Source organism: Gamsiella multidivaricata, assembly GCF_025024155.1.
Source record: "Gamsiella multidivaricata strain RSA 2152 chromosome Unknown BC939scaffold_11, whole genome shotgun sequence".
NCBI lineage: Eukaryota > Fungi > Mortierellomycota > Mortierellomycetes > Mortierellales > Mortierellaceae > Gamsiella > Gamsiella multidivaricata.
This window is the reverse complement of record NW_026251719.1, coordinates 185,707-212,522: the sequence shown is the minus strand read 5'-3', so window position 1 is coordinate 212,522 and position 26,816 is coordinate 185,707. Positions and strand designations below refer to the sequence as shown.

General features: G+C 48.5%; 9 protein-coding genes across 9 annotated transcripts; 5 read left to right on the top strand and 4 right to left on the bottom strand.

Moving 5' to 3' along the window:
- Position 1: 1 nt before the first annotated feature.
- BC939DRAFT_500226 (uncharacterized protein) lies at positions 2 to 2,185 on the bottom strand (the record flags this gene model as incomplete). The annotated part of the gene is made up of 2 exons (XM_051560020.1): positions 2 to 1,703; positions 1,806 to 2,185. 2 exons carry the CDS (start codon positions 2,183 to 2,185, stop codon positions 2 to 4), a joined length of 2,082 nt encoding a protein of 693 aa, XP_051415455.1.
- A 42-nt stretch (positions 2,186 to 2,227) lies between these two features.
- BC939DRAFT_441708 (uncharacterized protein) lies at positions 2,228 to 3,360 on the top strand. The gene is made up of 4 exons (XM_051554281.1): positions 2,228 to 2,383; positions 2,509 to 2,671; positions 2,802 to 2,858; positions 2,959 to 3,360. The coding sequence occupies exons 1-4, from the start codon at positions 2,379 to 2,381 to the stop codon at positions 3,121 to 3,123; spliced, it is 390 nt and encodes a 129-aa protein (XP_051415454.1). The 5' UTR covers positions 2,228 to 2,378; the 3' UTR covers positions 3,124 to 3,360.
- Positions 3,361 to 3,404: 44 nt separating this feature from the next.
- On the bottom strand, positions 3,405 to 5,260 carry BC939DRAFT_441703 (tryptophan synthase beta subunit-like PLP-dependent enzyme). The gene is made up of 6 exons (XM_051554280.1): positions 5,137 to 5,260; positions 4,885 to 4,926; positions 4,662 to 4,788; positions 4,410 to 4,562; positions 3,938 to 4,306; positions 3,405 to 3,829 (listed from the first exon to the last, which is right to left on the bottom strand). The coding sequence occupies exons 1-6, from the start codon at positions 5,209 to 5,211 to the stop codon at positions 3,501 to 3,503; spliced, it is 1,095 nt and encodes a 364-aa protein (XP_051415453.1). The 5' UTR covers positions 5,212 to 5,260; the 3' UTR covers positions 3,405 to 3,500.
- Positions 5,261 to 6,566: 1,306 nt separating this feature from the next.
- On the top strand, positions 6,567 to 8,451 carry BC939DRAFT_24612 (uncharacterized protein). Its single transcript, XM_051550960.1, has 5 exons — positions 6,567 to 6,605; positions 6,699 to 7,052; positions 7,313 to 7,612; positions 7,862 to 8,032; positions 8,130 to 8,451. Exons 2-5 carry the CDS (start codon positions 6,991 to 6,993, stop codon positions 8,260 to 8,262), a joined length of 666 nt encoding a protein of 221 aa, XP_051415452.1. The 5' UTR covers positions 6,567 to 6,605; positions 6,699 to 6,990; the 3' UTR covers positions 8,263 to 8,451.
- Positions 8,452 to 10,870: 2,419 nt separating this feature from the next.
- Positions 10,871 to 11,751, top strand: BC939DRAFT_393638 (uncharacterized protein; the record flags this gene model as incomplete). The annotated part of the gene is made up of 2 exons (XM_051552098.1): positions 10,871 to 11,473; positions 11,581 to 11,751. 2 exons carry the CDS (start codon positions 10,871 to 10,873, stop codon positions 11,749 to 11,751), a joined length of 774 nt encoding a protein of 257 aa, XP_051415451.1.
- A 2,628-nt stretch (positions 11,752 to 14,379) lies between these two features.
- BC939DRAFT_393635 (kinase-like domain-containing protein) lies at positions 14,380 to 16,326 on the bottom strand (the record flags this gene model as incomplete). Its single annotated transcript, XM_051552097.1, has 8 exons — positions 14,380 to 14,596; positions 14,699 to 14,824; positions 14,934 to 15,096; positions 15,227 to 15,345; positions 15,410 to 15,548; positions 15,658 to 15,824; positions 15,929 to 16,109; positions 16,260 to 16,326. The coding sequence occupies 8 exons, from the start codon at positions 16,324 to 16,326 to the stop codon at positions 14,380 to 14,382; spliced, it is 1,179 nt and encodes a 392-aa protein (XP_051415450.1).
- Positions 16,327 to 18,406: 2,080 nt separating this feature from the next.
- Positions 18,407 to 19,836, top strand: BC939DRAFT_441694 (uncharacterized protein). Its single transcript, XM_051554279.1, has 2 exons — positions 18,407 to 18,847; positions 19,201 to 19,836. Exons 1-2 carry the CDS (start codon positions 18,502 to 18,504, stop codon positions 19,608 to 19,610), a joined length of 756 nt encoding a protein of 251 aa, XP_051415449.1. The 5' UTR covers positions 18,407 to 18,501; the 3' UTR covers positions 19,611 to 19,836.
- Positions 19,837 to 19,843: 7 nt separating this feature from the next.
- BC939DRAFT_441693 (uncharacterized protein) lies at positions 19,844 to 21,225 on the top strand. Its single transcript, XM_051554278.1, has 3 exons — positions 19,844 to 20,714; positions 20,872 to 20,951; positions 21,063 to 21,225. Exons 1-3 carry the CDS (start codon positions 20,161 to 20,163, stop codon positions 21,107 to 21,109), a joined length of 681 nt encoding a protein of 226 aa, XP_051415448.1. The 5' UTR covers positions 19,844 to 20,160; the 3' UTR covers positions 21,110 to 21,225.
- Positions 21,226 to 21,552: 327 nt separating this feature from the next.
- Positions 21,553 to 24,903, bottom strand: BC939DRAFT_500219 (uncharacterized protein; the record flags this gene model as incomplete). The annotated part of the gene is made up of 2 exons (XM_051560019.1): positions 21,553 to 21,824; positions 21,936 to 24,903. The coding sequence occupies 2 exons, from the start codon at positions 24,901 to 24,903 to the stop codon at positions 21,553 to 21,555; spliced, it is 3,240 nt and encodes a 1,079-aa protein (XP_051415447.1).
- Between the last annotated feature and the right edge of the window lie 1,913 nt (positions 24,904 to 26,816).

Sequence of the window (26,816 nt, the reverse complement as noted above, 5' to 3'; positions counted from 1 at the left end):
ATTAATTAAGATTATACCTAGTGCTTGCTGTTAATGAGGATGTTGCTGTCTTTGATTTGCTGTGGATGAGATGCTGCTGGACTTGGTCGTCCAGAACTGTGTAATCGTGCTGCAACTGTCGACTACGCTTTACAAGATCTTCTTTGAGAGCGTGAAGCGTCTTTGGTACAAAGTGGATCTCCTTGGTACTCGAGTACCGCTGCAACAGCTGCGTGTCCAGCATGTCCTTGACGTTCGTCATCTGAAGGATAGAGTCCTGCATGGCTTGGGTCTCCTGACGCACGAGCTCCCTCAAGTTCAGGCTCTGCTTCACCGACTCTAACAATTCGTTCGGATCCCGTTCCCGTTTCGTTGTACCAAGTGCACTCTGTCGCCGTTGTATCCGGGAATGACTCTCTGCAACCTGTTGCAGGTGTTTCGACTGACTTTGGAGTGCGTGAGCTTCTTGGACGGCAGCGTCTAAAAGATCACGTTGTTGCTGAAGGGTCTGTCTCTCGATGTTGAGGGTTTGCTCGAGGGTGAGGCCGAGACAGTAATAATCCAGGAGATGTTGGACCGCGGTATCGAGATCTTGAAGGGCTTGACCTTGAACCTTCAAAAAGTCACGGTGTGCGGCTGTCAGGAAGCGGAGTTCGATGTCGTTCCTCGCGATGCGCTCACAGATCTCGAAGAGAACACCGCCAGAGGCACCGGAGTCGTCTTCGGCTCCGACAGACATGGCGGTGGGTAAAGAATTTCGACCGCCGAGACCCGATCCGGCTCCAAGCTTTGTCACCGCTAATGAAGGGGGTCTTGGGGTAGGATCGGAAAGGAGTTGGTCCATTTCTTGTATGAGCCTTGCAGTTTCCCGCTGGACGGATATCAACTCGATTTCCTGTTGGCGTGTCTTTTGGAGGATCTGATTACGAGAGCTCGCGAGCGAATACATCCTATGGTCGCCCGTCGTGTCCTGGTCTCTCATTGCGACGTCGTAATCGTCGTCTCCATTTTGGTTTGAGGTGCTGTTGTGAGCTGCGTCGAGGTCTTTCATGTACTCGAGTTCTTGTTCGAGGGATTTGAGTTGGGCCACGGCGCGGATATGAGACATTTTGGTGGCACGATAGGTTGAGCAGAGACGGACGAGTTCTTGGTCGTGCAAAGGGTTGCAGGCTAGGAGGCACTGGAGGTGTGAAGATATCGTTCCTGTCCCTGTCCCCGTTCCTCTCCCCGCCATTGTTGCCATCGTTGGCGTTGGCTTATACGACGATCTTGTTGAAGACGAGGAAGTACTGCCACTGCTGCCGAGCGTTGCGGAAGTTGGTCTTTGGATGGTATCTTGGACTTGTCGGAATAGCAACTCCATATTTTCAACAAATGTCTTATCAAGCTGTTGAATTTGTAACAGCTCTTCCTGGCACTGGTACAAGAGCCGCCCTGTCTCTTTTGAACGCGTTGGCTTTTCTCGATCCATGTCTACATCCATGTCCCGATCCCGATCCCGATCCCGATCCTGATCATGATCGTTGCCTTGACCGGTGGATTGGGAGGGAACCAAGTATTCTGAAAAGACCGAATTTGCTGTTTCAGCGAGTTTGGATGCGGTGGCGTCGAGTTTGACGGAGGTATCGTGGATCTCGAGGTCGAGGGTTCGGTCAAAGTCGAGGGAGAGCGTTTCGAGTGCCTTGAGATCCGAGAGCTCATTCTCAAGCGACGCAAACGTGTTTCTAGGGAACGCGGAACGCGAAGGAGACCGTATCAAGTGTTAGAAGACATTCGTACAAAAAAATCCTTTGGGTGGTCATGATTGTCTAGGTTATCTTACTTACTGGAGTTGCCATTGTTGCTGGTCAAGGTGTTGCAAGGACGCATTCTCTTCCTCATCGTCGTCGTCGTTGTCGCCTTCATCGACAGGGTCCTGTAAGATATTTAGCTGTTGACGAGTATGCTTGTAGCCTGGCCAATTAGTCTCTGCGGAGACGTTTTCGACCAACCAGTCGAGGAACGCCGACGCTGGTGCTGCTGAGCTGATTGTGGTATCAAGACCTTCTGCAGCGTGGTGCTGAGCGCTACCTTGGTACTGGCTGGACAGGACGGCGTGAACATCCTCCGGTGAGATCTCATATGGGTAATCGATGGATTCGAGAAGGCGGATGAATCGAGCGCTCTGGAGGGCTGCGTGGTCGTGGAGTGGAATGAGATCTGTCATGGTTCGCGGTGACAGTCGTGCATGGGCTGAAGGAACTAGCCAGCCATACCTTAAAGGAGGTTCAGCGGTCACTGTGTAATAAATACTCGGTCTCTCTCATCACATCTCCCTGGCATCAAGCACTTGGCTTCTCCTCCTCCTCGACTTTACTCCACATCCCCACTCCACAACTCACACTTTTCATTCCTAAACCATGTGGCAAGTTTACTCTCTCTGCATCCCGCTACGGCACTGTCGTGCTCATATCTCGCCTTCATCAACAGAACTTGCTCCTAATCCCCACCTCCCTCTTCTCGGCGTACGCCCTACCACTTGTTCAATAGGAAGAACCAGAACCAGGCGCGAGCAGACCTCTTTGGGGCCTCATCCAGCAGTAGCCATAACAACAACGCCTACAATCGGGAACAGCAGACCGCATTACTTTTCGAGCAACAGAATGATCTGCGAATGGAGGAGTTGGCCTCCAAAGTGTCTGCCTTGAATAAGGTAACACAGCGCACCCTCTTCCTCTTTTTTTTTTTTTTTTTTTTTTTTTGCAGGAAGCAATTGACGCCAATCCGCTCACCAAAAAGATCCTTGGGTGTTGTTATCATTGGCTCCTTGCCTCAATTGCTAGATTACCGTCGATATCCAGAACGAAGTTCATGGCCAGCATACGATCCTGGATCAAAACGTAAAGGAGCTTTCTTCCTTATTCCTTTATAGACCCGCTCCCTCGTGTGACGCCACGTTTTTTCTAAACCCCATTTGATCCCAAAATTTGATGTCCATAGACGAATTCATTCAATGACTTTGGAACGAGTTTCGCAGGAACGATGCACAAGTTGAACGTGATGGCCTCACAACAGCTGGGCAAGAGCATGTGCTGGATGGTCAGCGCGATTGTCATCGTCTTCTTTATTGTCTACTTTATCTTGACAAGGACGAACTCTACGTGAGAGCATCTGCAATCGGCGTCGTGAAAAACATGACAGGAATGCCACAACAGAAAGGCAATGGGCGTACCCTTGAAGGCGACAGCGGCAACAGGATCAGTAACAATTATGAACTTTGTAACACTATAATAAAGCGACATGAATGTACGCAGATCATCCGCGTTGGGCACAAAAAAAAAGTCGCGTGAACTGGCGTGCCTCCAAAAAAAAGCGTTCAAGGTTGACAAGACTGAAGTTATGGTACATTTTACACTGGACAAACCTTAAATTGAAAGATCGACAGAAGCCAGATCAGACCAACTCAAACACTGGATGGTAATGGTCGATGCTGATGATATACAGAAAGCAGTTTATTTATTAAATTCCTGATTTCCCCAATTCTAGTCCAAAGTCGCATACTTCTTCAAGTGCTCAGGAATGGCGTTCGTCAATCCCTTGGACTCAATCCACTTCTTGCTGAAGAGTCGCGACTGATACCTGTAGGCACCATCGCACAAGATCGTAACAATATTCTTGCCAGGTCCCAACTTCTGGGCCATCTCGACCGCAGCAACGACGTTCAATGCGGACGAGGCGCCGACATAGATACCTTCCTCATCCAGAAGGCGATAAATCATATGGATCGATTTCTCGTCGGCAATATGAAGCGCGTCGTCGATCAACTCAATGTCGGGCTTCAAGTTGTCGGTAACACGGCCCTGACCGATACCTGTATTTCACGAGTAGAATATAAAAGTACCTGTCAGCATAGATAAATAAAGCTACGACAAGCAGTAAGAAGGAGGCACTAAATGAGATGGAAAAATGGCTGATTTACCCTCAGTGATGGAGCTGCCACTACGCTCGTTCAGTTTGCCACCGCTCTTGATATAGCTATACAGGACACTGCCTGGAGGGTCCGCCAAAAAGATCTTTGTCTTACCCTGGGACTTCTCCTTCAGGAATCTGGCAATACCAGCGAGCGTACCGCCGGTACCGGTGGAACAGGTGAATCCATCAACCTGACCGTCCAATTGTTTCCAAATTTCAGGACCAGTGGTCTCAATATGGGCTTGACGGTTGGCAGTGTTGTCGAACTGGTTGGTCCACACGGCGTTCTCAATCGACTCGGCGTGACGAGCAGCCTGGTGATTGTAATTCTGTGGGTTGTCGAATGCAACGGCAGGGACAGGGTAGACCTCGGCACCTATGCCATTGAAAGTTGGCGTGGAAATAGAAATCAAGGTTAGATCATGATTCACCCACAAATTTGCAATATTTTGCCGCCTGGCTACCATCCCGGGACGTACCGAGCATGCGCAAGAGATCGATCTTTTCCTGACTCTGCGTGTTAGGCATGTAGATCACACACTTGTATCCCTTAGCTCTGCAGACATGAGCAAGTCCAATACCGGTGTTACCGGCTGTTCCTTCAACAATGGTGCCACCGGGCTTGATAAGACCTATTCGTGAGTTCGCATCAATTTGAGAGACATACTTTACACTGTTAATACACAGCGGAAATGACGTTTCGGAGCAAACCAGGTATTTGCAAGACTTACCCCTCTCCTCTGCATCCTTGACAACGTAGAGAGCAGCACGATCCTTGACAGACCCACCAGGGTTCATGAACTCAGCCTTAGCGTAGATGTTACTTCCGGTCTCCTCGCTCAGTTTGTTAAGACGAATCTATAAACAGTATGAAAGTATTTGAATGTTGAAGAAGAATGCCAAATGGTATGATATGGCGCTATTCCTCTGTTCCAGCAACATCAGTGGACTTACGAGAGGTGTATTTCCAAGGGCACCGACGAATCCGTTGACGGGCTAATGGAGCAATTCAGCGATGGCAATGGGGAGAAAGATAGCGGGAGTTGGTGTTATTACAAGATCTCTTCCAGAAAACCCTCCCTACGTTATCTTTTTGGCGGCAAAGATGAATCTCGACCAGCGAGCAGGCTAGGATACAGAGGACTGTTTCCCTGCGTTCCTGAAACTTGATGATGATTGCAGCGCCAGTTGTCGTCCTTTCTGTACCTTTGCAGCCGAGATAACGGGCTTGAAGGTAGCATAGCTCCGCTTCGAGACGGTTGAGAGTCCTGCCCTGAGCATGATGGTGAATGAGGAAGGGGTTAAGGAAGGAATGGGAGGACAGGAGAGGTCGTAGGAAGACGATTTTTTTATGGCGATCCGACGGCGACGTGATCCATCGCGCCATTACGGGCAGTCACGGTAGAATCTCGCCTGGAGCTTCCTTCGAAGCCGATCTATTTTGTTGGATGAGAAGTTCCTATTAGATAGCACGCACGCGTTGATACGCTGCGGAGACAAACCTCGTCTTAAAGGACACCTACATTTGTTCCCGAAGTGATAAAATATCCAATGCGCACAGATGACTTGTCCTTCTCAGTTACGCAACGAAGATCGCCTTTAGAGCAGCCGTATCTGGAAACACACCACCAAGGACATTGACGGAGAAAGACATTGCGCGCCGAAGAACACTAGGGGCTTGATACCACGACGAATCGCAGTGGAGAGAGGGGAAGGCCTGCAAGGGACCAATGGCTTAAACAGGTCCTCAATAGGTCCGCTGTAGCTGCAGTGGCACGACCGTGTGAAAGGACCGACCTTGAGCATACCTTGTGCTTGGCTCTCGCGAGCTGTCCCTAGCCTAGTCCATTATTAGCTAAGCCAAACGATGGGTTCAGGGCTAGTAAATTTATGCTTGTGGGCAACCATGAGCGAGAGACAAGGGCATTGGGCGCAAACTCGTGCAAATTATTGGCCTGCAAGTGCTCTCTATCATCTGTTAATGAGGTCGCCGCAATGGGCGGCCGATCTTTCATGACCTTTCTGGTCGCTCTACAACGCAGCCAACCTTTTTTTTTTTGCTGACTCCTTGCGTTGTTTACCTGATCAGAGACAGCTCGAGAAATCCATTATAGATAAACCAACATTGCAGAAGGAATTGAGAGCACTTTTTTTTGGTTGTGGTTGTTGTTATTGTTGAGAGCAGAAGAGTTGTCGCGAGCACCAATCTGGAACTAACATAAAAATAGGTTAAGTCGCGTTCTTTCTCTATCTCGCTATCTCTTTTCTGGTCGCCTGGCGGTCGCTCTCGCTCCCACTAACTTGTGTCTGTTGAATGCGCTTTTTTATTTAAATGCTATATGGTATTTGTGAGGCAACGGTTGATTCGAGGGGGGGGGGAGAGGAGACTTTAGCGCCTGTGTTGAGCACAGTGTTCTTTATTGCTGTCATGTTTATTGTTTGTTTAGACATGGGTTAAAAGACGATCGAGTGCGCGAGGCATGCCGAACTATTTGTCATGTTCATTTCTATCATTGGATCCTGGATGAGCTATATAGGGCTAGGATACCGGTCAATGCTGAATGAACCCGAAAAAGAGGGAGATAATATAAATAAATATGTCCGAAAATGAGGATCTTTTTCTTTGACGTTGGAAGGATTAGTTCATTTTTCGAGGATCGATGGAATGTGTCAAGGTACAGCTGCATATCCTGGGTTCGCTTCTGCTTCTCTTTACGTTTTTGTGTCCTATACCCATGCAGCAATTAATTCAGGATACGGATGTTTAGATGCGAGGAAAATGTGGTCCTTGACCAACCGTTGTGGAAAACGATATCTTTCTCTTCCTTGGGCCCATCTTTTGTCTTTGATTCGTTCAACCCCTTGCTTTGAGTGCAGTGCGTACTGTATTCCATTAACCTGGACGATCCCTTGCTCATTTATTATCTTTTGTTAGTTATAACGTACCGATGCCTATGAGTGTGGTCATGTTCGTCAGTTGAGGTTCTCGAGATCTTTTTTTTTATTCAATGCGAGGGGTGCACCAATGCATGAGTAGTCTATCATCGGTCAGGCGAGCAAATGTACAGCACTCAACGTATAATGGCCGTTCCGGTGTTGTTCACTGACTGCCCCCGCACCAGGTAAACGCTGCTTACGATGTCCCCTATCCCTGTTTTTTTTTGTCCGCAATCGAGGAAATATAAATCGAAATAAAAATGCGAAAAAGGATCATGGCATAGTTGCTGAGAGTGAATGAGTAGTATGGTGGGATGGGAAGATGGGGGGGACACAAACAACAAATTGAGTGCTATCTAGCAGAGTATTAGCGTTGTATAATCCACTCGCCTTTCACCAACGCTGCTCGATTAGCCCTGACTGGACTCTTATTACTGTTGACTAGCCTTCGATTGGATAGGATAGAACGAGTGCACTGTTGCTGCTTGCTGCCTGCGGACAAAGAAAAAATAAGAACTGTCCTTGGTCTTCGTTTTGCATCTCTTCCTTTCCATTTCCTCTCTTCTTCATCAAGGTACATATATAATCTTTTCTATTCCCTTGTCTTGGTCATCCCTCACCGCTGCCGAAGAATCATACCAAGGGACATACGAGAACAAGGGTTCTTGTTCATTTCCCTCTCGCTTTGTGACACTTTAATATATAGAAGCAAAGACAGAACCACAGAGAACAATAGAATTCTAAGGTTCTTTCTCCCAGCTAGTGCATGCGAGTAGTATCCCCCCTCTTCCGCGTTATATTTCTGGTGCTCATCACTTTTTTATATTGTTTCTCATCACTCTCATCAACTTTCATCCCACCGCTCTTTTCCTCTTTTCTTTTTCCATCCCCTCCTCTACCTCCATCGCATTCCACTTGTCGTGTCGTCCTGTTCATCATCTCTGCCTTTCATCTGTTCCACGAAACGTTTTTAATATTCATCTCACCTTACCAGTAGTCCTTTCGCCTCTACTCTAATACCTCGACCAGCCCTACAACAACACCAGTTGCAGCTCTTCGAAAAAAAGGAAACCAACCATGAGCGTCAAGGATCCACGCTTGTCCCAGATCCTGCCCGTCATTCGGTGCTCCGACTGCGGGCACGATGTCGAGTTCCGCCTGCTTGGTGAGCATATCTGCTCTTCTGCACCACCCATGCCCGCCCTCCCAGCGATTCCTGCTCCAAAATGTAAGTACTTCTAATCAAAGTTACCTCTTTTTAGGGTCAAAGAGGGTGAGAATGAAATGTATAGAGAGGGGAAGCAGTTAGGGAATGAATACAAGGACAATTGCACCTTGCCATCCCCCCACCCCACAATGGTCACCAGACTGGATACCGCGGAGTGTGAGACGTGAGCGAGGGCGAGGGAATCTTATTTTTTCACACTTCTACCCCGCACAGGAACGAATAAGAAACTGTGTTCCTGGACGTCGAGAGTGAAACCTGACATATCATCAACGAAAGAGAAAGAGACAATGGCATATGGCAGCAGATGTTCTGCAGTGCGCATCTGGTATTGGGCGTCTAGGTATGCTAGACAGCCCAAGAGTGATTACTGCTACTTGCCGCACTGGAACCAGGAAAGGAGCCGGATCTAATGCTATCAACAATTGGCTGCAGGAGAACTAGAAAGGGAATAACGACAGATTGGTGCTGATGATAGTGTTTTTTAAATCTCATAACTGACCTTCTTCGTCCCTTTCTCCTTGTATTGTATTTACCTTTCAACGCGCATGGCACTCGCTCGTTACCATTCGTGTCGGTATACAACCCCCCCTCTTTCTTTTTTTTTTCCCCTCTTTCTCCTCGGCCTCTTCCCCCTCGCGTATTACTGACTCCGTGCGTGCCATTGATACCGAACAGCCCGAACAGACTATTCCTCACAACCACCACGAGCCCCTTCCAGGAATGGTAAGTCCATTTTGCTCCCGCCCTTTTTTGTCTTTGCTGCCCATCTTATTTCGTATCTGAGGCTAAGAGAGATACCATTTTTTTATGCTAAACAGATGCACCGTCTTCGGGCGCATACAGACCAGGATACAAACCACCGCCCATTCCCATCAGCTCACCCCAGCCAGGATCATTGGGATCGAATTCTTTCAGCAACAACAACTATAACAGCGCCGCCAATGGCGCCAATGGCACGCCCAACTCGCCCGGTCGCCCCTCGGGAGCCGCACCCCGACCCGCGCTCCCTTTCTTGGAAAAATATGCCAAAAAGAACAAGTCAGCAACATCGACAACCTCGTCACCGCCTGCTCCCAATCCCAATGGCAGTGGTCAAAATAATAATAGCAGCAATAACATCACGGGCTCACCACTTTCCGTTTCGCCAACAACCCCGACTGCTCCCAGCTATGATAGACAAGTTCTCTCCAATGGATTGAATGGCCACTACCAGCGAGAGCAGAACGACTACTTTCCAAAGACACCCATGGATGATCGCTTCCCCGGCATGTCTCAACAGCAGCCCTCGCGCTCAAGGACGCCCATGGACGACAACCGATATGGCTCGAGCTCACCGATCCCACCTCGTTCTAAAACTCCAGTGACGGATGCTTCCAGTCAGTTCTCAACTAGTCCCAACTCCATGAGAGCTTCGCAGCAACCAGCAGTGCCTCAGAAATCCAACGCTCGTAGCCCCTCGATTGCCTCGGCTCAGGGACTCGGCATCCAGGGCATGGATACAAACGGACGTATTAAGTCGCCTACAGGCGGACCTGTCTATTCAGATCCCAGGACAGATTATGGACGGGACCCAAGAGATCGCGAACGTGAGAAAGAGTGGGAGCGAAACAACCGTCAACAGAATGAATATGGTTCCTCCCCACCAGCGGTTTCGAATGGATTCAACCGCACGGTTTCTTCTGGATCGAGTGCCTCGTCCGTGTTGACCGAGCGCACTGCTCAGCGTGAACGATCCAATACGGTGTTGTCAGAGCGGTCTGAGAGATCTGTGCGCTCTGCTCGTTCAGAGCGATCGGACAGAGACCGATCTCGCTACCCAGAAGACGAACGCGGTGACCGTGACCGTGAGAGAGACCGTGGCGACTCCGATCGCAATCGCGATAGAGAAAAGGAGCGTGAGCGGGAGAGAGAACGCGAGCGCGGCGTTTCGTCTCGAAGTGGTGGTCGTCAGGATCCATCATCTGCCTATAAGACCCCTTCACCTCCTATTTCTCCTGAGGATGTTCGCTCTGTGGACGCATTGTCCGGATCGAAGCAGTCTTCGTACAGACCCCCTACTCCTCCCGATGTGTCCTCGCCTGCTCCTACCAGAGGTAAGTACCGTTGGCACAACTACTGGTACCAAGTGATTAGTATGAAATCAAACCTCTAACATATCTTTTATGATTTATTTACGTCTTTGCAGGCCGAGCACCACCAACACGAAAGGCCAGTGGAGATCAGTTCGATGCTCTGATGGACAATTTGATTCAGGAAATCAATGTCATGCCCGCTTCGACGCGCGATTCGTCTCGCCCAGCATCCTCTCACCGCTCTCGTTCTCGGCCCAATCTGCCCGAGTCTGGAAGCGGTCGAAGCCGCGATACCGCCTCTCCACCACCTACACCAGGGTTGCCCATGGTCGGAAGTGGATCAGATAGCGTTCGCAGCCACCGCTCAGGACGAGAGCGCAGTGACCGGGAGCGCGAGAGAAGTGAACGCGATCGCGGTGATCGTGAACCTCGCAGCGACCGCGACCGAGAGCGCAGTGACCGAGATCGATCGGACAGGGACAGAGAGCGCAGCCATCGTAGCGAGAGGAGCGATCGTGATCGGGAACGTGAGCGTGGCGGAGAAGAACGTGGCGAGCGTGAACGTGCGCGTGATCGTGAGAGATCGACTACTTCTGGACGCTCGACAACACGCAGCCGATCGACTAACCGTCGTGGCGCTGTCCAGCACTGCGAGGGCTGTAAGCACGATATTCAGCCTCAAGAGGTTGCGGATGTGATCAAGATGTCACATGGCGACTACCATCCAGAGTGCTTCAAATGCGCCCGCTGCCGCCGACCGCTGGAGTCCGCTCGCCATGGCCATGAATACGAAGGTCGTCTGCTGTGCGAGAAGGATTATCAGCGATATATGGAAAAGGATGCCCAGCGATCGGAGCGACCCTCTCGAAGCCGTGCTGCAGTCTGTGCAGGATGCGAGGCACCCATCCAGGGCGAGTCTCCTGTGTATGCCCTGGGCCAGTCATGGCATGAGCACCATTTGATGTGCTACCAGTGCAAGAAGCCAATCCAGCAGTCCGTAGGCCATGTGGAGAAGAACGGACGAGTTTACTGCCCTAAGGACTTTGGAGAGCTGTTCCTGCCGAAGTGCAGAGCCTGCGGATTGCCAGTCGAGAAGGAGGCAGTCTGTGCACAGGACGGCAAGCTCCAGGGCAAGTGGCACGCAGCCTGCTTTGGATGCCAAACTTGCAGGAAGCCCTTCCCGGACAAGAGCTTCTATGTCTACGGAGATGCTCCCTACTGCAGGAGACATTACCACAAGCTGAACAACTCGCTCTGCAAGAGCTGTGACCAGCCTATCGAGGGACCCTGTGCCCAGACTATGGAGGTAAGCAAACACCCTTTATTCATCATCTCTCTTCTTCAGTGTCCCTTCTTCCTGCAATGTGTATGGTTTCTAAGAGCTTTTCTTTATTGTTGCTTTTTTCAATACAGGGTTGGAGATTCCATCCAGGATGCTTCTCTTGTGTAGAGTGCAAGACCCCATTGACGGATATCTACTACAACTTTGAGAACCAGGCCTACTGCGAGAAGGACATCATGGTCATCCAGCGCACCCGTAACGTTCGCGCTGAGCGCCGCAAGACCTTCTTCGGAAAGGTGTAGAAAAAAAAGAGCGAGGCTCACAATTTCGGTCATACCAACCCCCCTACCTTACCCTACCTTTCTATTTTTTTTTTAGTTTTTTTTTTTGAACAAACCCCATGCATATACACCCCTCCATCCTTTTTTCCGCTTAGCCTTCACATCATCCTACTTCCGCCACAACCATCAACTATATCATACCATAACTTTTTTTTTGAGAAAGAGAACAAACAAAAACAACAACTCATGACACCAGCTTTAGAGCGAGGTATAAAATAATAAAAAGCGTAATTTAAAAAAAAGAGAATGTGAACGCGACCCGACCTGTCGTTTCAAAATCTGGTAGGAAATCCACTGAATCGGAGCCGAACCAGTTGCGCAACCAAACAACCTTAAAAACAGGTTAGGCAACATTGGAAAATGCGCGCAAACAATTGGAAGGTGCATAATCTGTTGAAAAAATACACAGCTTTCTATCAATACGCTCTCCCCTCCCCTGCAACCTTATCCCCCTTCATGTTTACGCCTTGCATCAGATACGATACACCAGTCCTCAGGACTCAACTGAACGCGCACGGCGTGGAGGGCGAGGGTGGGTCTTGCTGCTTTCACCAATGGCCTTTTGTTACAAAGGAGCTCTGCAACGATCGCCTGTTGCAACAGCTTTATCCTGGCCTCTCGACAGATCGCATCTCCGGAGTGAGTCCTCGCTTGTACGCTTAGTGCAGGATGTATTTTGGAATAAGCCGTCGTGCTTCGCTTTATTGTATCAAGACCCATGTCTCTCTACGCCTTGACGCCCTTCTCCTTTCTGAAAATACAACTTATCATTGAAACTCGAAAAGCGACCGCAAAAACAGGTTCATATAGCCTCGTCTCCCTCCTGGACTCAAAGTCAATGGTACCTAGTGAGTACGGGATCAGTACATGATTGGTGTTGGCGAAGCGGTGCCAGCTATAGCCTTCGGCATTAAGGCTCGGGTGGATATTGAGCACAAACGTTATTATCGCGACTCTTCTGCTCGTGAAACACGCAGGCAGGACTCGCGGCTTCGACCAAGTCGTCCCACTAGGGAATAGAAACTTAGGAAAGAGGGGCAATTTGAAGTGAAGAGATAGATCTAAGGAAAGACAAACAATAGCTTCATTGGTCCTCGATGTCGGTAATGGCATCCATATTCTCGAATCAGACGGCTTCGTGAAGGCCGCCAAGAGAATACGCTGGGACTCAAAGCAATGCCAACGTTCGAATTATGCTATATATCTCCCTCGCCTGGGGCGCCGCCATGGTAAGGATCAGGACACTTATCGGTAACATAGTCGGTCCTTGTCCAAGATGTAATTGTCAATGATAAATCGCGCGAAGGACGCATTGCCCGCAGCCGCTGGTTCAGGATCAATTTTGAACGCCACCATGAAGGTGGGTCTTGTTACTAAGGATGATGGTCTGGTCGCGTTTGATGGTGCGGATCAGTTGAAGACTTGAGGTTTTGAACCGCGACCTTGAGAATACATACAAGGCGAAATACCTGTCAAGGCCGCGTTTCTTCTTAAAGGTCTCGCAAAAGCATCACCTCGCCTTTGTTGGCATTGATCCGAGGAGTCCATCGTCTTCATCTAGGAGTAGATAACTCATCGGACGGTCGTATGAACAACGACTGAGATCTATGGTCCCTTTTCGTCTGTCTTTTCATACCGGAGACCCGCGATATTATTAAAGAGTAATCCCTATGGTGCAAGCACCACTCTGAATGTTCCTTAGTTATTCAAAGGATAACTTTGTGGGTCTTCGTTTGCGTTTCTCGCCTTTTATCTTGCGGCCACTTTTTTCTGTCCATGGTCCTAACCCAAAGATGAGACTGTGAGGAACCTCGTGCATGATATCCCAAAAATCACCGAGTGATCACCAGAGAGCGTGACGGTACTGGATCGTTGAAAAACGAGAAATAGCAAGAAGAAGATGCTTCGTTGTTGAAGCTGTTTTGGAGGAACAGCAAAGTAAGCACAAGACGCAAGCCTGTTGGCGTACTATCCACAAAAAATGATTTTTTAATAATAGCGCGTGAATGAGGCGTTTTAGGATAAATATCTATAATGCTCCAGGCATGCATGCCTTGTCTACTCTGTTTCAGGCTAGCAAATTGCTTGAAGGTCTTGTGCACGCAAGAAGTGGGCGAAGCAGCTTTTAGAATAGAGCAGACATTCAGACAAGGACGCAAGGGTCGACCCTGTCAGAATACCAAGGCATGTAAATTATGGTCTACATGGTCAATGAATACCGCGTTCAGTCCTTCTGAACTCGAATGCAATAATGGCTACTGCGGGTAGAGCGCCTCGATACAATTCGACTGAGAACATGTGTTGTGCTGAGTAGGAACATGTTTTATTACGATCCCCTCGCTGGATGCCAGTATCCGAGTTTAAGAGGGTCTGTCTCTATATCTTCTTATATCCTCCGGTATCCGCATCCGCAAAAAAAAGTTAAAAAAAAAAAAAAAAAAGAAGGAAGGTTCAACAGGGATCCTAAAAGGTCTAAAGGGCTCCACAAGGCCCTCCAAAAAAAAGGCAAAAAAAAAAAAAAAGAAAAAAGAGTCAAAAAAAAAACTAAAAAAAAAGAAGCTGGCTACAAGAGTCTGGCCAACACCGACATTATACCGCAGTTACGGATGATCTCGAAGAAGACGAGGACGCAGAAGACGTCGACGACGACTTCTTGACCCCCAGTACTTGCCCGTTCTCGTTCACGACATAATTAAAGTAAGGGTGTCGCAATGCCTGGGCAGCTGTGATTCGTTCTGCAGGGTCATATGCCAGCAGCCGACTGAGTAGATCTAAGAACTCGCGTGCAAAAGCCGAATTTTCTTCACTACTATCCGGCGATACCACATAGTCCTGATAAACCATGTAAGCGAAAACAATGTCAGTTTTAGCAAGAAGAACGGTACGAGGGGATCATAAGGGGATTAACAAGACATGGATGGGTACACATACACGTAATGGCCGCAATGCTTTAACATATTTCCGGCTGTTACGTTTCGTCTCCTCGTTCGGGTAGTCCAATCGTCCTTGAACAAAGTATTTTTGCGATGATTTGCTACATCAACCAAGGAAATAAAGCAACGAACGAACGAACTATTAACATCGTACGATATGATGACCCTATCATTTGAGAGTTGTCCTTGTATCACTTTCCAAGGACTTACTGGGATGCACGAATTAGTTTGTCGGGAATGGGTCCCAGTACAGCCTGCATCATCGCCAAATGCTCCAAATTATCATGTGTCTGGAATAGCGCTTCGCCTGTCAAAAACTCAACCAGAATGCATCCTATAGACCAAATATCGCACGGATATGACCATCCGAGTCCTAGTTGTTCGACATCGATAAAATGTTTAATGCATGAAGATTAGTTTCATTCGCGCGCAAAAGTACAATCAGAATTGCTTATAAAGAAGGCAAGGCAATTGATCGCACAACGGTTGCACAGAGCGCTTACCTAGAATGATCTCTGGTGCACGATAGTGCCGTGTGCATACGACAGTTGAATGATGCTCATCCTGAAAAGTGGCACTTCCAAAATCAATCAACCGAATCTCTGGGTCCAAAAGAACTCTTCTCGTTTTTATCGACGATTTCTAATCATCAAATATAAGAAGAACAGAGCACTTCATATTAGCACAAACCCCTGTGCATATGGCGGTGCAGATAAAGAAATGGAAGCTGACATACCTTGTAGGGTACTTGTCGGTAATCACCATCAACAAGCAGGATGTTCTCCGGTTTTAAGTCCGTGTGAACCAGTCGTAAACGATGAAGAACTGTAAGGGGCAGAAATGAAATGAAGTAAGAATTAACAACCACCGATTGGTAATCGTTTTAGCGATTCCGGACCCTTCGTCGAACAAGCTAAAAGTCCCGCAGCCTTACATGCGACACTGCTGAATAGCTGGCGGGCGAAATATTGGATCTGGTTGGGCGGGAACGGACAGAACGCATTGTCTTTGAGCCAGTCATATATGGATTGACCCAATAGATCAAACACCATGCATACATGATTCCTGTAATCGAAACAGTCGTTCAAATGAAGACATTTACTAGAAGGTAATGAAGGAAAGGAGGAATTGATGAGGATTTCAATTCATACGATATCGCAATTTATCCAAAATGTAATATCACAGTACACTGTTCTTATACTTACTAGGAGTTTTGCGGATCACTCCGCTTGAGGGTGTTCAAGACTCGAGCCTCAATTTTGCTGGCGTCCCTATACTTCTGTACCGCTCGAATAATCTTGATAGCGCAATGCATTCCAGTCTGACGGTCATAGCACTCCACGACTTTTCCAAATGTACCCTGTCCCAAAAGGCGAATGATTTTATCTAGTGCAAGCAGGTATCGAAAGCAATAGTTAGGACCCCTTTCCTCATAATAGCCTCGCCAAATAATTTCATCCGCACCAGGTAAATCCCATGGGACTTTTTCTTTGCGGAAAAAAGCGACGTGAAATGAGTAAAGGTGGCCTAACTTACATCTGGACGTGAGATCTTCGCCAGGCACAACAATATAATGACCTTCCTTGTCATCCCATGTGGGCATAATTGGCAGCGCCTAAAGTAACAAAGATCAGCGAAGAGCACCATCAACCCAGTTAGCGATAGCCCATATTCAAAAGAGCAAAGCCGATAGAAATTTACAACGCTACGCCATTCAAGATTCCTGCAAACTTACGTCCCGATTCGACGCAGGCGCGCCATTGCTTACACTAGGTCCATTGGTTGGTGGAGGGTAATATCCGGAATAGCCATGGTTCCCATGGGACGCAGGTGGAGGAGGTGGCGGGCCGACATACTTGACATCTGAAATAGACTTTCTCCGCCTTTTTGCTGGCGGTATCGAGCTCATTGCTGGTCCCGGCGGAGGGTAATAGCCATTTACGTATCCATTAGTTGCGTGGTGTAGATGATGTTCTTGTTGTTGGTGGCGGTGTGGAGGTGGGTAATGTTGCTGATAATGGTGATGAGATTGAGGTGGATGATGATGAGATGAGTATGGATCGTCTTGGTAACCATAGTGCCGCGGATCATGGTCCCCAGTCGGAGGATAATATTCTTGATGATGGTATTGCTGGCTTGTTGAGTGTGAGTACGATCCATTGGGTCCTCTTGGGATCAGTTCCGTCGATGGCAGACGCTTGTTGGACCGTCTCAGCGTACGACCAGGCCCAGGGTCCGAGATCGCGGGTGCCATGGGTGTCGACGTATTGTAAGCATGGTAGTGGTGCCCATTACTACTGTGGCCGTTTGCTGGCGGGCCCTGGTCAGCGTGGTTGGAGTGATGTGAGTAAGTTGCTGGCGGCGGCGGCATCGCATGTGATCGGGGCGAAGAGCCAGGCTGGTATGGGTCATGGTAGCTGCGATGATGATGATAATGTCTGCCGTTGGCACTGTTGCTCCCAGGCACTTGATGATGGTGGCGCGAGGACGTTGAAGATGCCGATGAGGACGAAGGGGGCGGAGTATCATCATCGATAACAATGACCTCCTGAGGAGGTCCGTTCTTGTAGAATTCTGCCCAGTCTGTTGCTCGCTTTCCTGAACGTGCCCGCGAAGTAGTCATTGCCATCCAGATATCTGCACCTTCAACAAAAGGTCGTCGTTTGAAGTCCTTTGGTCAACAAGTCGAATTAGTTGATAATCGATAAGAAGAAGAGCCGTCGATATGGACTTGCTTAAGTCTGGCTATTGGTTTCCTCTGTTTCCTAGGCGGAAGAGACAGGACAGGACAGGACAGGTTTGAAGAGTACACAAAAAAAAGTGTTCGATTGAATGTTGAATCCGATGATCAGGATCCTGTCCTTGGTAGTTATTAAGCTCGATGTCCTTGTGGGTGCCGGATCAAGGCCGAATGATCCTGGTTCGCAAATGAAAAAAATCGCTGAAAGAATCCTTTACTCAGGGACGAAGTGACAGAAGAAGAGAGCGGGAACGAGAGAAGGGAGAAAATGGAAAGGCAAACAGAAAATACAAAAAAAAAAAAAAAAAAAATAGACAGGGAGATTGAAGCAGTCGGGCGTATGTAATGTTGTCGAGAGGGGCAGACTCCCCTGTGGTTTGTATGTGTATGTGCCGAAAATAAGTCAAGTCAAGGAAGTCAAGACAAGGGTTGAACACAACCTGCAAGGAAGGTTATAAAGAGCCGACTGATTTGTGTTGCTTTGTTGCTCATACTCACCCCCCACTCTCTCTGCTGACATGCTGGTTGCTGTCAAGGAAAAAACAACGACAACAGCAGCAGCAACAACAACAACAACAGCGACAACAGCAACCGGTCCATGGGAGCATCATCATCACCTGTGTATCTGGAGTACTATCATTGTAGTTCACATAAAATACACCGATCAAAGTGAAAACATAAAAAACGACCTATACACAAACACATACGCATATACGCACTCAACGCCAATTGAGCATGCACCGTGAACCATGCCGTTGCCACATCTTGCCGTTTTATCCTTTCCAGTTCTCTGTCATATTCCTGGTAACATTGGGAAATTGGGAAGAGCACCATTAAGGCATTCAGGAAATAACGAACATTTTAGCTGCGCTGAATAATCACGTTACCATAGTCCCCCGTAGAATGCCTTTGCCCTTCTGGTCCGGCTTGTTCATCTCACATCCTTCCAAATCACTTCCACCACTTCATCAGCACAAACAAGTACGCCGAAACTCAAAGCTTCCCATTATCCTTGCTGCATAGTCAATAGCTGACTCGATGTTTACAGGACTCATCAAGCGGGCTGGTGCTCCGCCAATCTCTGTTCTGAAATCAGCTCTCAGGGACCGGCGAATCGCACACTTTGTCCGTCCAGTGGTCTTTGTTGGCACCGTCCGCCACCAATCCTCGTCCTCCTCAAGCCGTGATAATGACAACAGCAACAATGCGGATATGGAACCCATCACAACGAATGAGGCCCCTGTCAATGCCTCGTTCGAGCTCCACCGGGTAGATCTCGCTCACGGCTCCTTCTTTGCACTCCACCGCCCTTTATTGGGGATCACCAACGGACCCATGTTTACGAGCAACAGCAGTAACTTGATGAACGAGGAGGACTATGAAGGCAAGTTATTTGTGCGCTTTTGAAGCCATATTTTCTAGAAATGCTTTCCTTGCGTCTTCGTTCATACCCCAGAACTCCATTTTGTTTAATGCACGGGTGGATTCCCTTATCTGGCCAGGAAGCCGTTCTTCTATTTTCTATCGGGGGAGGAGCCAACATACGACTCGTGACACTAAACGATCGATGGCTCATAGGAGCGAATTAACACAATATGGCATGACGCATTATCTATACGCACAACATGCGGCATTGGCTATCCCTATGTTAATTGTCATGGTGTATTCTGTACCTGCTAGATCGACAGCCATACTAATTGAATGTTATTCTGTCTCTTTCTTTTTTTTTTCCTTTAGATCCTGTGTATGACCTTGCCAATTACTTTTCAACTCTTCAGCCATACTCGCCTCCAACATCACTATCTCAATCAGCATTGGTGACACCAACAGCAACTGCTTGGGCGAGTTTGCCTCCCTCTCTTACGGATGCGAACCAGACGATCGATGCGTTCCTTCGCATGGCCGATAAGCAGGGACAGGAAGGGCAATTGAGCCATATGGAAGAGGACACAGAAGCATCAACATCAGGAGAATCAATAGCGGCAATATCAGCGACAGCAGAATCGATTATGGATCCGTCCCTGAGCCATGCAGGTGTTATGTATATGACAAGTGTTCTGCGCAAACGGAGAATTAAGATGCGCAAGCACAAGTACAAGAAACTACGAAAGAGAACCAGGGCGTTGCGTAAGAAACTTGGAAAGTAAAGTGGGCACGTCGCGACATGGATCCTGCTCAACCCCGTGGGCAACTATCCATGGATCTGTCAGGAGCGCCCAGGGACGCTCTCCGTTGATCGTTTTCCGTTCGTAGTTGCTGCCCCATTGCTTGCTCTGCCTCTCCCCCCTGAAATGTATAGATTTCTGTAATTATTACCTCTTCTCATTTGCCATATTCATTGAAATAAAAAAACATAGAGCAATTGGCATCGAACAAAGAAAGCAGCCGTTGAAGCAATTAACAACATTCCCGCACAGACACCATGACCCTGGAACACTGCATTGCCAAAAGTTATCGATCGCATCCTCTTAGGGGTGCTTGCTTGCCTCAGCAGCAGCAGCTCTTTTGTCATCGTTCTGCACTCATGCTAAAAATGCCCTAAAGGGATTGGTTTTAGGCCGTCACGCCTTCGGCGGTTGATCACCTTCTCATTCCCAACTCGACAGAACCCATCGCTTCCACCTTTTTCAAACTAACCCCAGACAAAACAACAGCAACCCCACCTTCAAGATACCAAGCAAGCAAGCAAACAAACACATGAAGTCCATATACACATCCATCACAGCATTATCTGCCGCCTTTTTCCTGGCCCTAACGCTCTCAAGCGGCGGCGTACAAGGTGGATCCATCCTCTCACATTTCGCATACCCCGCACGCAACGACCCAAACCATCATCTCGACCCTAATCACAACCCTGCTGGCGCTTCAATGGTATCACACCTTGAATGGAACTCCCAAATAGGTAACACCCAGCAATCTCGCCAAGGCAGCGACCGCGGTCAGTTCCAGCCCTACGCCAATTTCGCCCTCCAAGCCGAGCAACAGCAACCGCAATTCGGTACCGTCACCGCTGAGAACAACATCGCCAGCGGAAGTGGAGGTGGGCCAGGATGCAGGACCAGGGATCGAGTGTACCTACCAGATATGCAATCCTTCTTGATCAAGAGTCCATTAACTTATCAGGAGGCCCTCCAGGCGTGTGTGGCCTGTGGATCGGAGCTGGCCTTGGTCGATGGCACGAATGTTGATCGATTCAGGGAGGCGTTTAGCTCTTTAGGGTTGTTTTCGGATCAGAGATTGTGGATCAAGAGGTAAGCAAGCAAGCAAACAAGCAAAGAACGCGGAATGGCTCAAAAAAAAAAAAAAAAAAAAAAAAAGGATAATGTCAGTGGATTGATACCGGAGAATGCGTGGTTGCGGACTTTATGCTTACGATATCTTTTTTGCTTGATTTGAAAAATAACATAGCTGGTTCGGTGAACAGGTCCAGAGTCAGGGTGCTTGCCCTGCAGTGTTGGTCAACGGGCTGATGGGTAACCGTCTTGAATGTAAGCTGTCATCTCCTCTTTTTTCTTTGTCAAGGGCCTCTTTCTCTATCCCATTCAAAACATCATGCTGACCGAGTCTTTCTGGTGGTGGCGGTTTATTTTTTCTAATAGCCACTCAAGACGATTGCCAGGCACGGTTCTATGCCCTTTGCTATTAAGCAATGCAAATATGATCCTTTTGACGCGTCTGCATCGCTTCTTTCCAGCGAACTATTCATTAACCAGCATCCCAAATAAACGCACATTTCTTGATATGACAGCAAAAGGAATACGGGTATCGTGAAATATTATTCTCTTTCGCTTCATTTATACAACAGAGAACAGAGAACAGAAAAAAAAAAGAGTGAACAAATGACAATGGAAGGATTATAAATAAAACTATAGTACACGGTTATTCGTTAGTGGTAACAAAACTAGAAAAAAGAAAACGCCATAATGCTAGAATGAAACAGAGGAATAAAGCGAATGGGAAGAACAAAGAAACACAAAGACAAAATGTTGCTGCTTGTCAGGACTTGTTAGCCGACTTGAGTCGATGGTACTTTTGCCAGGCCGGCTTCTGCTGATAGCAATGCCGCCGCTACTGGTAGTGATGGCGGGTTTAGGTTTGATAGTCTTGATCCATCAGATCTGCTGTTGATGACGATGATGCTGCTTCTGGTATCGACACTCCATCTGTGAATATACCATCCTTGAGTCGCCTTTGAAACTGAACATCGCGAGCTTGCAGCCGAATACGAGAAAGGCTCTTGCCGATAACATTGCTTATGCTAATATTTCCTCCTTGATCGTCATACTGGAGCTGGTTCTGCTGTCGCTGTTGCTCCTGATGTTGCTGTTGCTGTTGCTGGCGTTTCAGTAGCTTGGCATAATCTGGTGGCAAAGAAAAAATATGTAAAGATGAGTGTCCTGCTCGTTGCTGCCAAACCGTTCAGCTCTCACAGCAAAAAAAAAAAAAAAAAAAAAAAAAAAACTTCAACTTACGGAGACCGCAGGCGTTGCACAGGGTACGTGCTCCTTCGGGGCCGCGTCGCCACTCCGGTGTATCTGAAGAATCGCATGACAGGCACCGTCCGGGCGGGTGTATGCGTTTGGCTCGTTTGCGGTATTTTTGTTGTGTCCCATCACTGCTGTCCAAAATCAAGCTCTTGATGCTGCCTGTCGATTTTGTACTCGTCAGGCCACTTTCATCCAACGTTGATCCGCCCTGTGGAGAGACAATCGATTTGTATGGACCCATAGGCGTGTTGAACTGTGAATGACTCCGCTCGCGCTCGCCCTGCATCCGCGGATCCGCGCTGCTATCTCTAAGTCGCTTGAGTCCGGAAACAGACGATGGCGAGTTCGCATTCTTGGATCGGCCATACAGACCCTTGAACTCATTTTGCCCTTGCGCAAGATCCTGCTCGCCTTTGAAATTATGAAGATTTAGACTGGGCAAAGGCAGTGTGGCTGAACCATCCATGAAGAGGCATCGCTTGCCTCGAATGATGTTAATCTCCTCATCGAGCTCCCTTTCCTTAGGCGACATGCTCACCCAAGCCTTGATACGGATTCCAAGCTGAAAGATAGACGTCGCAGCCTTGGCCAGCTCGTGCACTATCTCGTTCGAAGGCGGACCAGCTCCGAAACTGAGTTCAGACTTCTCGTCATTGTCACTACCATCGTCGCCACTATCCGCCATTGAAGCATCGCCTGATCGACCTGGTTGCTCATTATCCCCTGCTCGGGGCCGTCCATCAGCTCCCTCACGGCTAGTGGCCTGGACGCCCATCAGCATAACTGAATTCAAGTTTCGAATGGTCTGAAGGTTGGCACGGTGATTAGAATCCCGCTCCTCGCCAGCATTGGATTGGGCCCGGGTCTCATGCGGGTCCTGTCTGGCATAATGGAGTGCAAACTGACAGAGAATGTCGCAGGTTTCGATTGCAGACTTGAGATCGACCGTTGTAGGCATATCTGTCCCGAATTTGTAGTTCATGTTGTCCATGTCTTTCGAGGAAGACTGCCATTGCGCCTGACTGCTGCTCAGACTGCTGCTGCTGCTGCTGCTGCTGTCGGGTTCGGTATCTTCTTGGTCCTCATGACAATTCTGGCGGCGATGTGGTCTTGGGCCCTCGCTATGGTCATTAAATCCGCCCCCGGAAGACGTGGGTATCTCAATTGGTGGTGATCTTTTTGGTGAAGCTGGAGGAGGATGTGAGGGTAGAGCAGTGGAAGACGACGGGACAGATGTCGAATGAACAGAGTATGACTGGTCGTGTAGTTCACTGGGTGGAGGGTAAGCGTTAGCCTGGTTGGAATTATGAACTGGACGAGAATGCTTTTGCTGGGCCTGATCTGCATGAAGGTACGGCTGTGTGGCATAAGGAGAAGACCCTAGGGGCATGAAAGGGGGCTCTGCATCATGCTGGTGAGTGTAAGGATGAGATAAAGATGAGGAGCGACATTCGCGATGATCGCGATGATCGTGGCAATCAGGACGGTTCAGTCTCTCCAAATTGGAGCTGCTAAGGCTGTGCGAATAATCATTTGGGTCTAGATGCGTACGTTGCTGCTGTTGCTGCTGAAATGAAATGCCGTCAAGTGCACTCTTCTCTCCTGCATGCGTTGTGGAACCAGGGCCTGAGGTATAGAGCTGGGGGAAGTGCTGCGACTGGGGCTGAGACGATGAAAAGCAGGAAGAGGAAAGGCTTGAATGCAATGGAGAGGCCAGTGATGCCCTGGGCTCCAAGGAAGAAGATTGTGTCCACGGATGTGGTTGGTGTGGATGGGACCTGCGTGGTTCGTTATCTGGCTCCAGTACTGCATGAGGATGTGTGCGATCAAGCGACTGCAATCGGTCAGTATGACGGCGATTGTGAGCACTGACATTGTCCGTGGGTGTGACATCCAAAGAAAGTTGAGAGCCCGACTGTCGTGGCGACATCGCCGGAGACTCGTGCGGATGAGGATGCGGGCGCGGATGTAGATGCTGATGCTGTTGCTGTTGCTGTTGAGAGTGTCCACGCATCTGCTTTGAGTTCAAGTAGGGTAGTTGCGATTGCAGATTTGAAGAATAATGGGGATGTGGACTAGATATTGTTGTTGTTGATGATGATGATGATACTGCCGTTGTACCAGGAATGAGTCGCCCCCGGTGATCTCCATATTCCAGATCATCATTGAGCCTCTCCCGAGTTTCGTGCTGCCATGCTTCCCCTCTGTTTGCAAAGTGTATATCATCGCCATGACGATACAAAGAGGAACATGGGGGTGTGATATTGTCGCTGTTTTCTCTTGTTGACAACCTTCGTAACCGTGCGATCTCCTGATCGTCGTAGGCAACTGACGCAGATCCATTGGAACCATAGTACACTTCGTGGCTCCCGAAAGATCGCTTTTTATGAGGATCAATATAGGGATCATTGGGTGCCCCAGGCCCGATCAATTGGTTGTATAGGGTAGGGCGATCATAGGCGCCGCGATCAAAAACGACGGGGCGCGCAAAGGGATGGCTTAGGTGAGTGGAAAAGGTCGCGGTGGAGGCGACGTTGAAGGTAGGGTGTGGAGAATAGGTCTGGGGCCAGGGATCAATAGTCTGAGTGGGGTTCTCGTAGGTGGATGATGGAGTCGAATGTCGAGACGAGCGAACGTCCTCCAGACGGTCTAAATCTCTGTGTCGGCGCAGCTGTAGTGAGCGAGAGGATGGGCTGGTGAGGGTGGCGGAGTGTGTAGGTGATGGAATGTGATGGCTTAAGTACGGTGTTCTTGGATGGGAGGAGGAGAGGTGCTGCTGCAGGAACGGTGCGGTGGAGGAGGCTGAGGAGACTGAGGTGCGCGTTGGCGAAGGGAGATTCGGCTGCAAGTGACGATCATGATGGGCACTGAGACTTTTTTGCGGCGAGAGAGACGGGAGATTGCTCTCTGCATTCTGAGCGACAGAGGGAAAGTTCCGTTGCCGCGGATCCATTGCGACGACTCTCTTTTATCGGCAGACTAGCGGCTAGACCATGGGGTTGGCTGGCTGCGTGCAAAAGAAGCGGCAGAGGAGAGGAGGAGGTAGTTGGCCAGGGAAGAAGACCAGAGAGAAAAGAAGGAAAAGAAGGAAAAGATGTGGAGGAGGGGAGAGTGTGCGGGAAAAAGAAGGGGCGATGGGTCCGATGGTCGACCGGTATAGAAGGCAGCCAGTGCAATGGTAACAAATAAAGAAGGGAGGAAGGGAAGAGGGAGAGGGAGATGAGCAGAGCGAATGAAGAATGAGGGAAGTGAATGCGGGTGGGGATCGAGGAAAGTGTGCGGTCGAGGGTGAGTGGACGGCTAATTATTGGAGGGTTGAGGACGACGAGAAGGTGAGAAAGGAGAGAAAGAGAGAGCAGACAGCGAGGGGCATGGAAATGCAAAAATGCCCTTACGTACAGTTCAAATGCCCAGATGGGAAGGAAAATCGATCAGGCCCAGCAGGTGTCCTCCCCCTGCTACACCGTCTTTCTTACTCCCTTTTCTTTCTTCCCTTTCTTTTTGGATGTGTAATCGGAAAGACGAATGGTACGGGCGACACGAACGATCGGATGATACGAATGATGCATGCTTGTGCAAGGACTTAGATCGGCAAGAAATCGATATGCTGTGGATATGGGTGAATGTGCGGATGTGTTTCTGGATGGGATGAGTGTTTGTTTCCGGGAAAGAATGTGCGTGTGCTGCTTATCGTCAAGAGAGTTACGAATGAATGTAAGCATAGTCTATCTCAAAGTGAGGCGCAAACTTGCGTAAAAAAATTTAAGTCAGCAAAGATCCCGATCCTGCAACAGATCTCAGATCGGGACAGAGATCCGTATTTTATGGCATAACTCAATTCAGCTAAACTAATAATATTTCTATGCGTTGCTGTGTTTGCAGTTATGGAGGCTGGCACAGAATCCATGCAAAATACTTTCAGTGACGCGCGCAACCAGCTCTTGTTCACCCATCTACGATAGCGCTTGAAAAATAAGGAACCCTGCAAATCGTACAGGGGGACGTCTTCCGAGCCATTCGTTGAATAAAAAAAATATGTCCTGCTGCTCTTTTCTTTTCATCGGCGAAGACTACACTCCCTTTTGCGAAATAGCACACATTTCATAGGAAAAGTGTGCTATTTCCACTGAATCAAAAATATAAAGGGACTATTCAGTCGAGATTTTATATCTGCTTGGATTTACGGATCACCAATCGTGCTGCTTTTCGGGGAGGGAAAAAGTGAGCATGACACGCGTAAACACTGCGAGGATATAAGATAGGGTCACCGCCGCCATAAAAGTGAATAGCATCGTTTATAACTTTCGATTCAGTGGAAATAGCACACTTTTCCTATGAAATGTGTGCTATTTCGCAAAAGGGAGTGTAGTCAATCCGTTAAGTCGTTTTCTACGCTTAGACTACTCGCGCTTTATACAGTACATAAAAGAAAACCGGTGACTTGTATAACTGTGCCCGGTGCCCAGCTGCAGACTAAATTGAAGAAAAAGAGCACCTCGATGGGGCTAGGAAGAAAAGAAGGCTGGTCGAAAATACAAACGCATGCCTATTCTAACCACCAAAAAAAAAAAAAAAAAAAAAACGATTTCTTTTTCTTTTTTTTTCGGCAGCAGATCGGGGTTGCTGTGTCATTAACCAGGAAAGAACAAGCAGCAGAAAGTGGAGAGGGAAGAACGCCATAATTAACGCGAGGAACGATTAAGGAGGCACCAAAATGATCTACTCGCATGTCTATTGTGTCGTTGTTCAGTTTTCCATCTTTCTGCTCAATACATGAGCGTTCGAAGGGGGCGAAAATTGCAGTCAGACGGCGAGGGGCGCTCCATACATCAAACAACAAAAATATGCAAACACATTGGTTGAAGG

What these genes read in the sequence shown, in the direction of transcription:
- BC939DRAFT_441708 (XM_051554281.1), top strand. An exon ending in AAGTGTCTGCCTTGAATAAG is followed by an intron (nt 2,672 to 2,801) that starts GTAACACAGCGC and finishes CTCAATTGCTAG; the next exon opens with ATTACCGTCGATATCCAGAA. An exon ending in ATACGATCCTGGATCAAAAC is followed by an intron (nt 2,859 to 2,958) that starts GTAAAGGAGCTT and finishes TGATGTCCATAG; the next exon opens with ACGAATTCATTCAATGACTT.
- BC939DRAFT_441703 (XM_051554280.1), bottom strand. Translation starts at nt 5,211, where the DNA reads ATGCTCAGGGCAGGACTCTCAACCGTCTCGAAGCGGAGCTATGCTACC. An exon ending in CCCTTGGAAATACACCTCTC is followed by an intron (nt 4,789 to 4,884) that starts GTAAGTCCACTG and finishes TACTGTTTATAG; the next exon opens with ATTCGTCTTAACAAACTGAG. An exon ending in CGATCTCTTGCGCATGCTCG is followed by an intron (nt 4,307 to 4,409) that starts GTACGTCCCGGG and finishes TCAATGGCATAG; the next exon opens with GTGCCGAGGTCTACCCTGTC.
- BC939DRAFT_24612 (XM_051550960.1), top strand. Translation starts at nt 6,991, where the DNA reads ATGTACAGCACTCAACGTATAATGGCCGTTCCGGTGTTGTTCACTGAC. An exon ending in ACTGACTGCCCCCGCACCAG is followed by an intron (nt 7,053 to 7,312) that starts GTAAACGCTGCT and finishes ACTGTTGACTAG; the next exon opens with CCTTCGATTGGATAGGATAG. An exon ending in GAGAACAATAGAATTCTAAG is followed by an intron (nt 7,613 to 7,861) that starts GTTCTTTCTCCC and finishes TCACCTTACCAG; the next exon opens with TAGTCCTTTCGCCTCTACTC.
- BC939DRAFT_441694 (XM_051554279.1), top strand. Translation starts at nt 18,502, where the DNA reads ATGTTTACAGGACTCATCAAGCGGGCTGGTGCTCCGCCAATCTCTGTT. An exon ending in GAACGAGGAGGACTATGAAG is followed by an intron (nt 18,848 to 19,200) that starts GCAAGTTATTTG and finishes TTTTTCCTTTAG; the next exon opens with ATCCTGTGTATGACCTTGCC.
- BC939DRAFT_441693 (XM_051554278.1), top strand. Translation starts at nt 20,161, where the DNA reads ATGAAGTCCATATACACATCCATCACAGCATTATCTGCCGCCTTTTTC. An exon ending in CAGAGATTGTGGATCAAGAG is followed by an intron (nt 20,715 to 20,871) that starts GTAAGCAAGCAA and finishes AAAATAACATAG; the next exon opens with CTGGTTCGGTGAACAGGTCC. An exon ending in GATGGGTAACCGTCTTGAAT is followed by an intron (nt 20,952 to 21,062) that starts GTAAGCTGTCAT and finishes TTTTTCTAATAG; the next exon opens with CCACTCAAGACGATTGCCAG.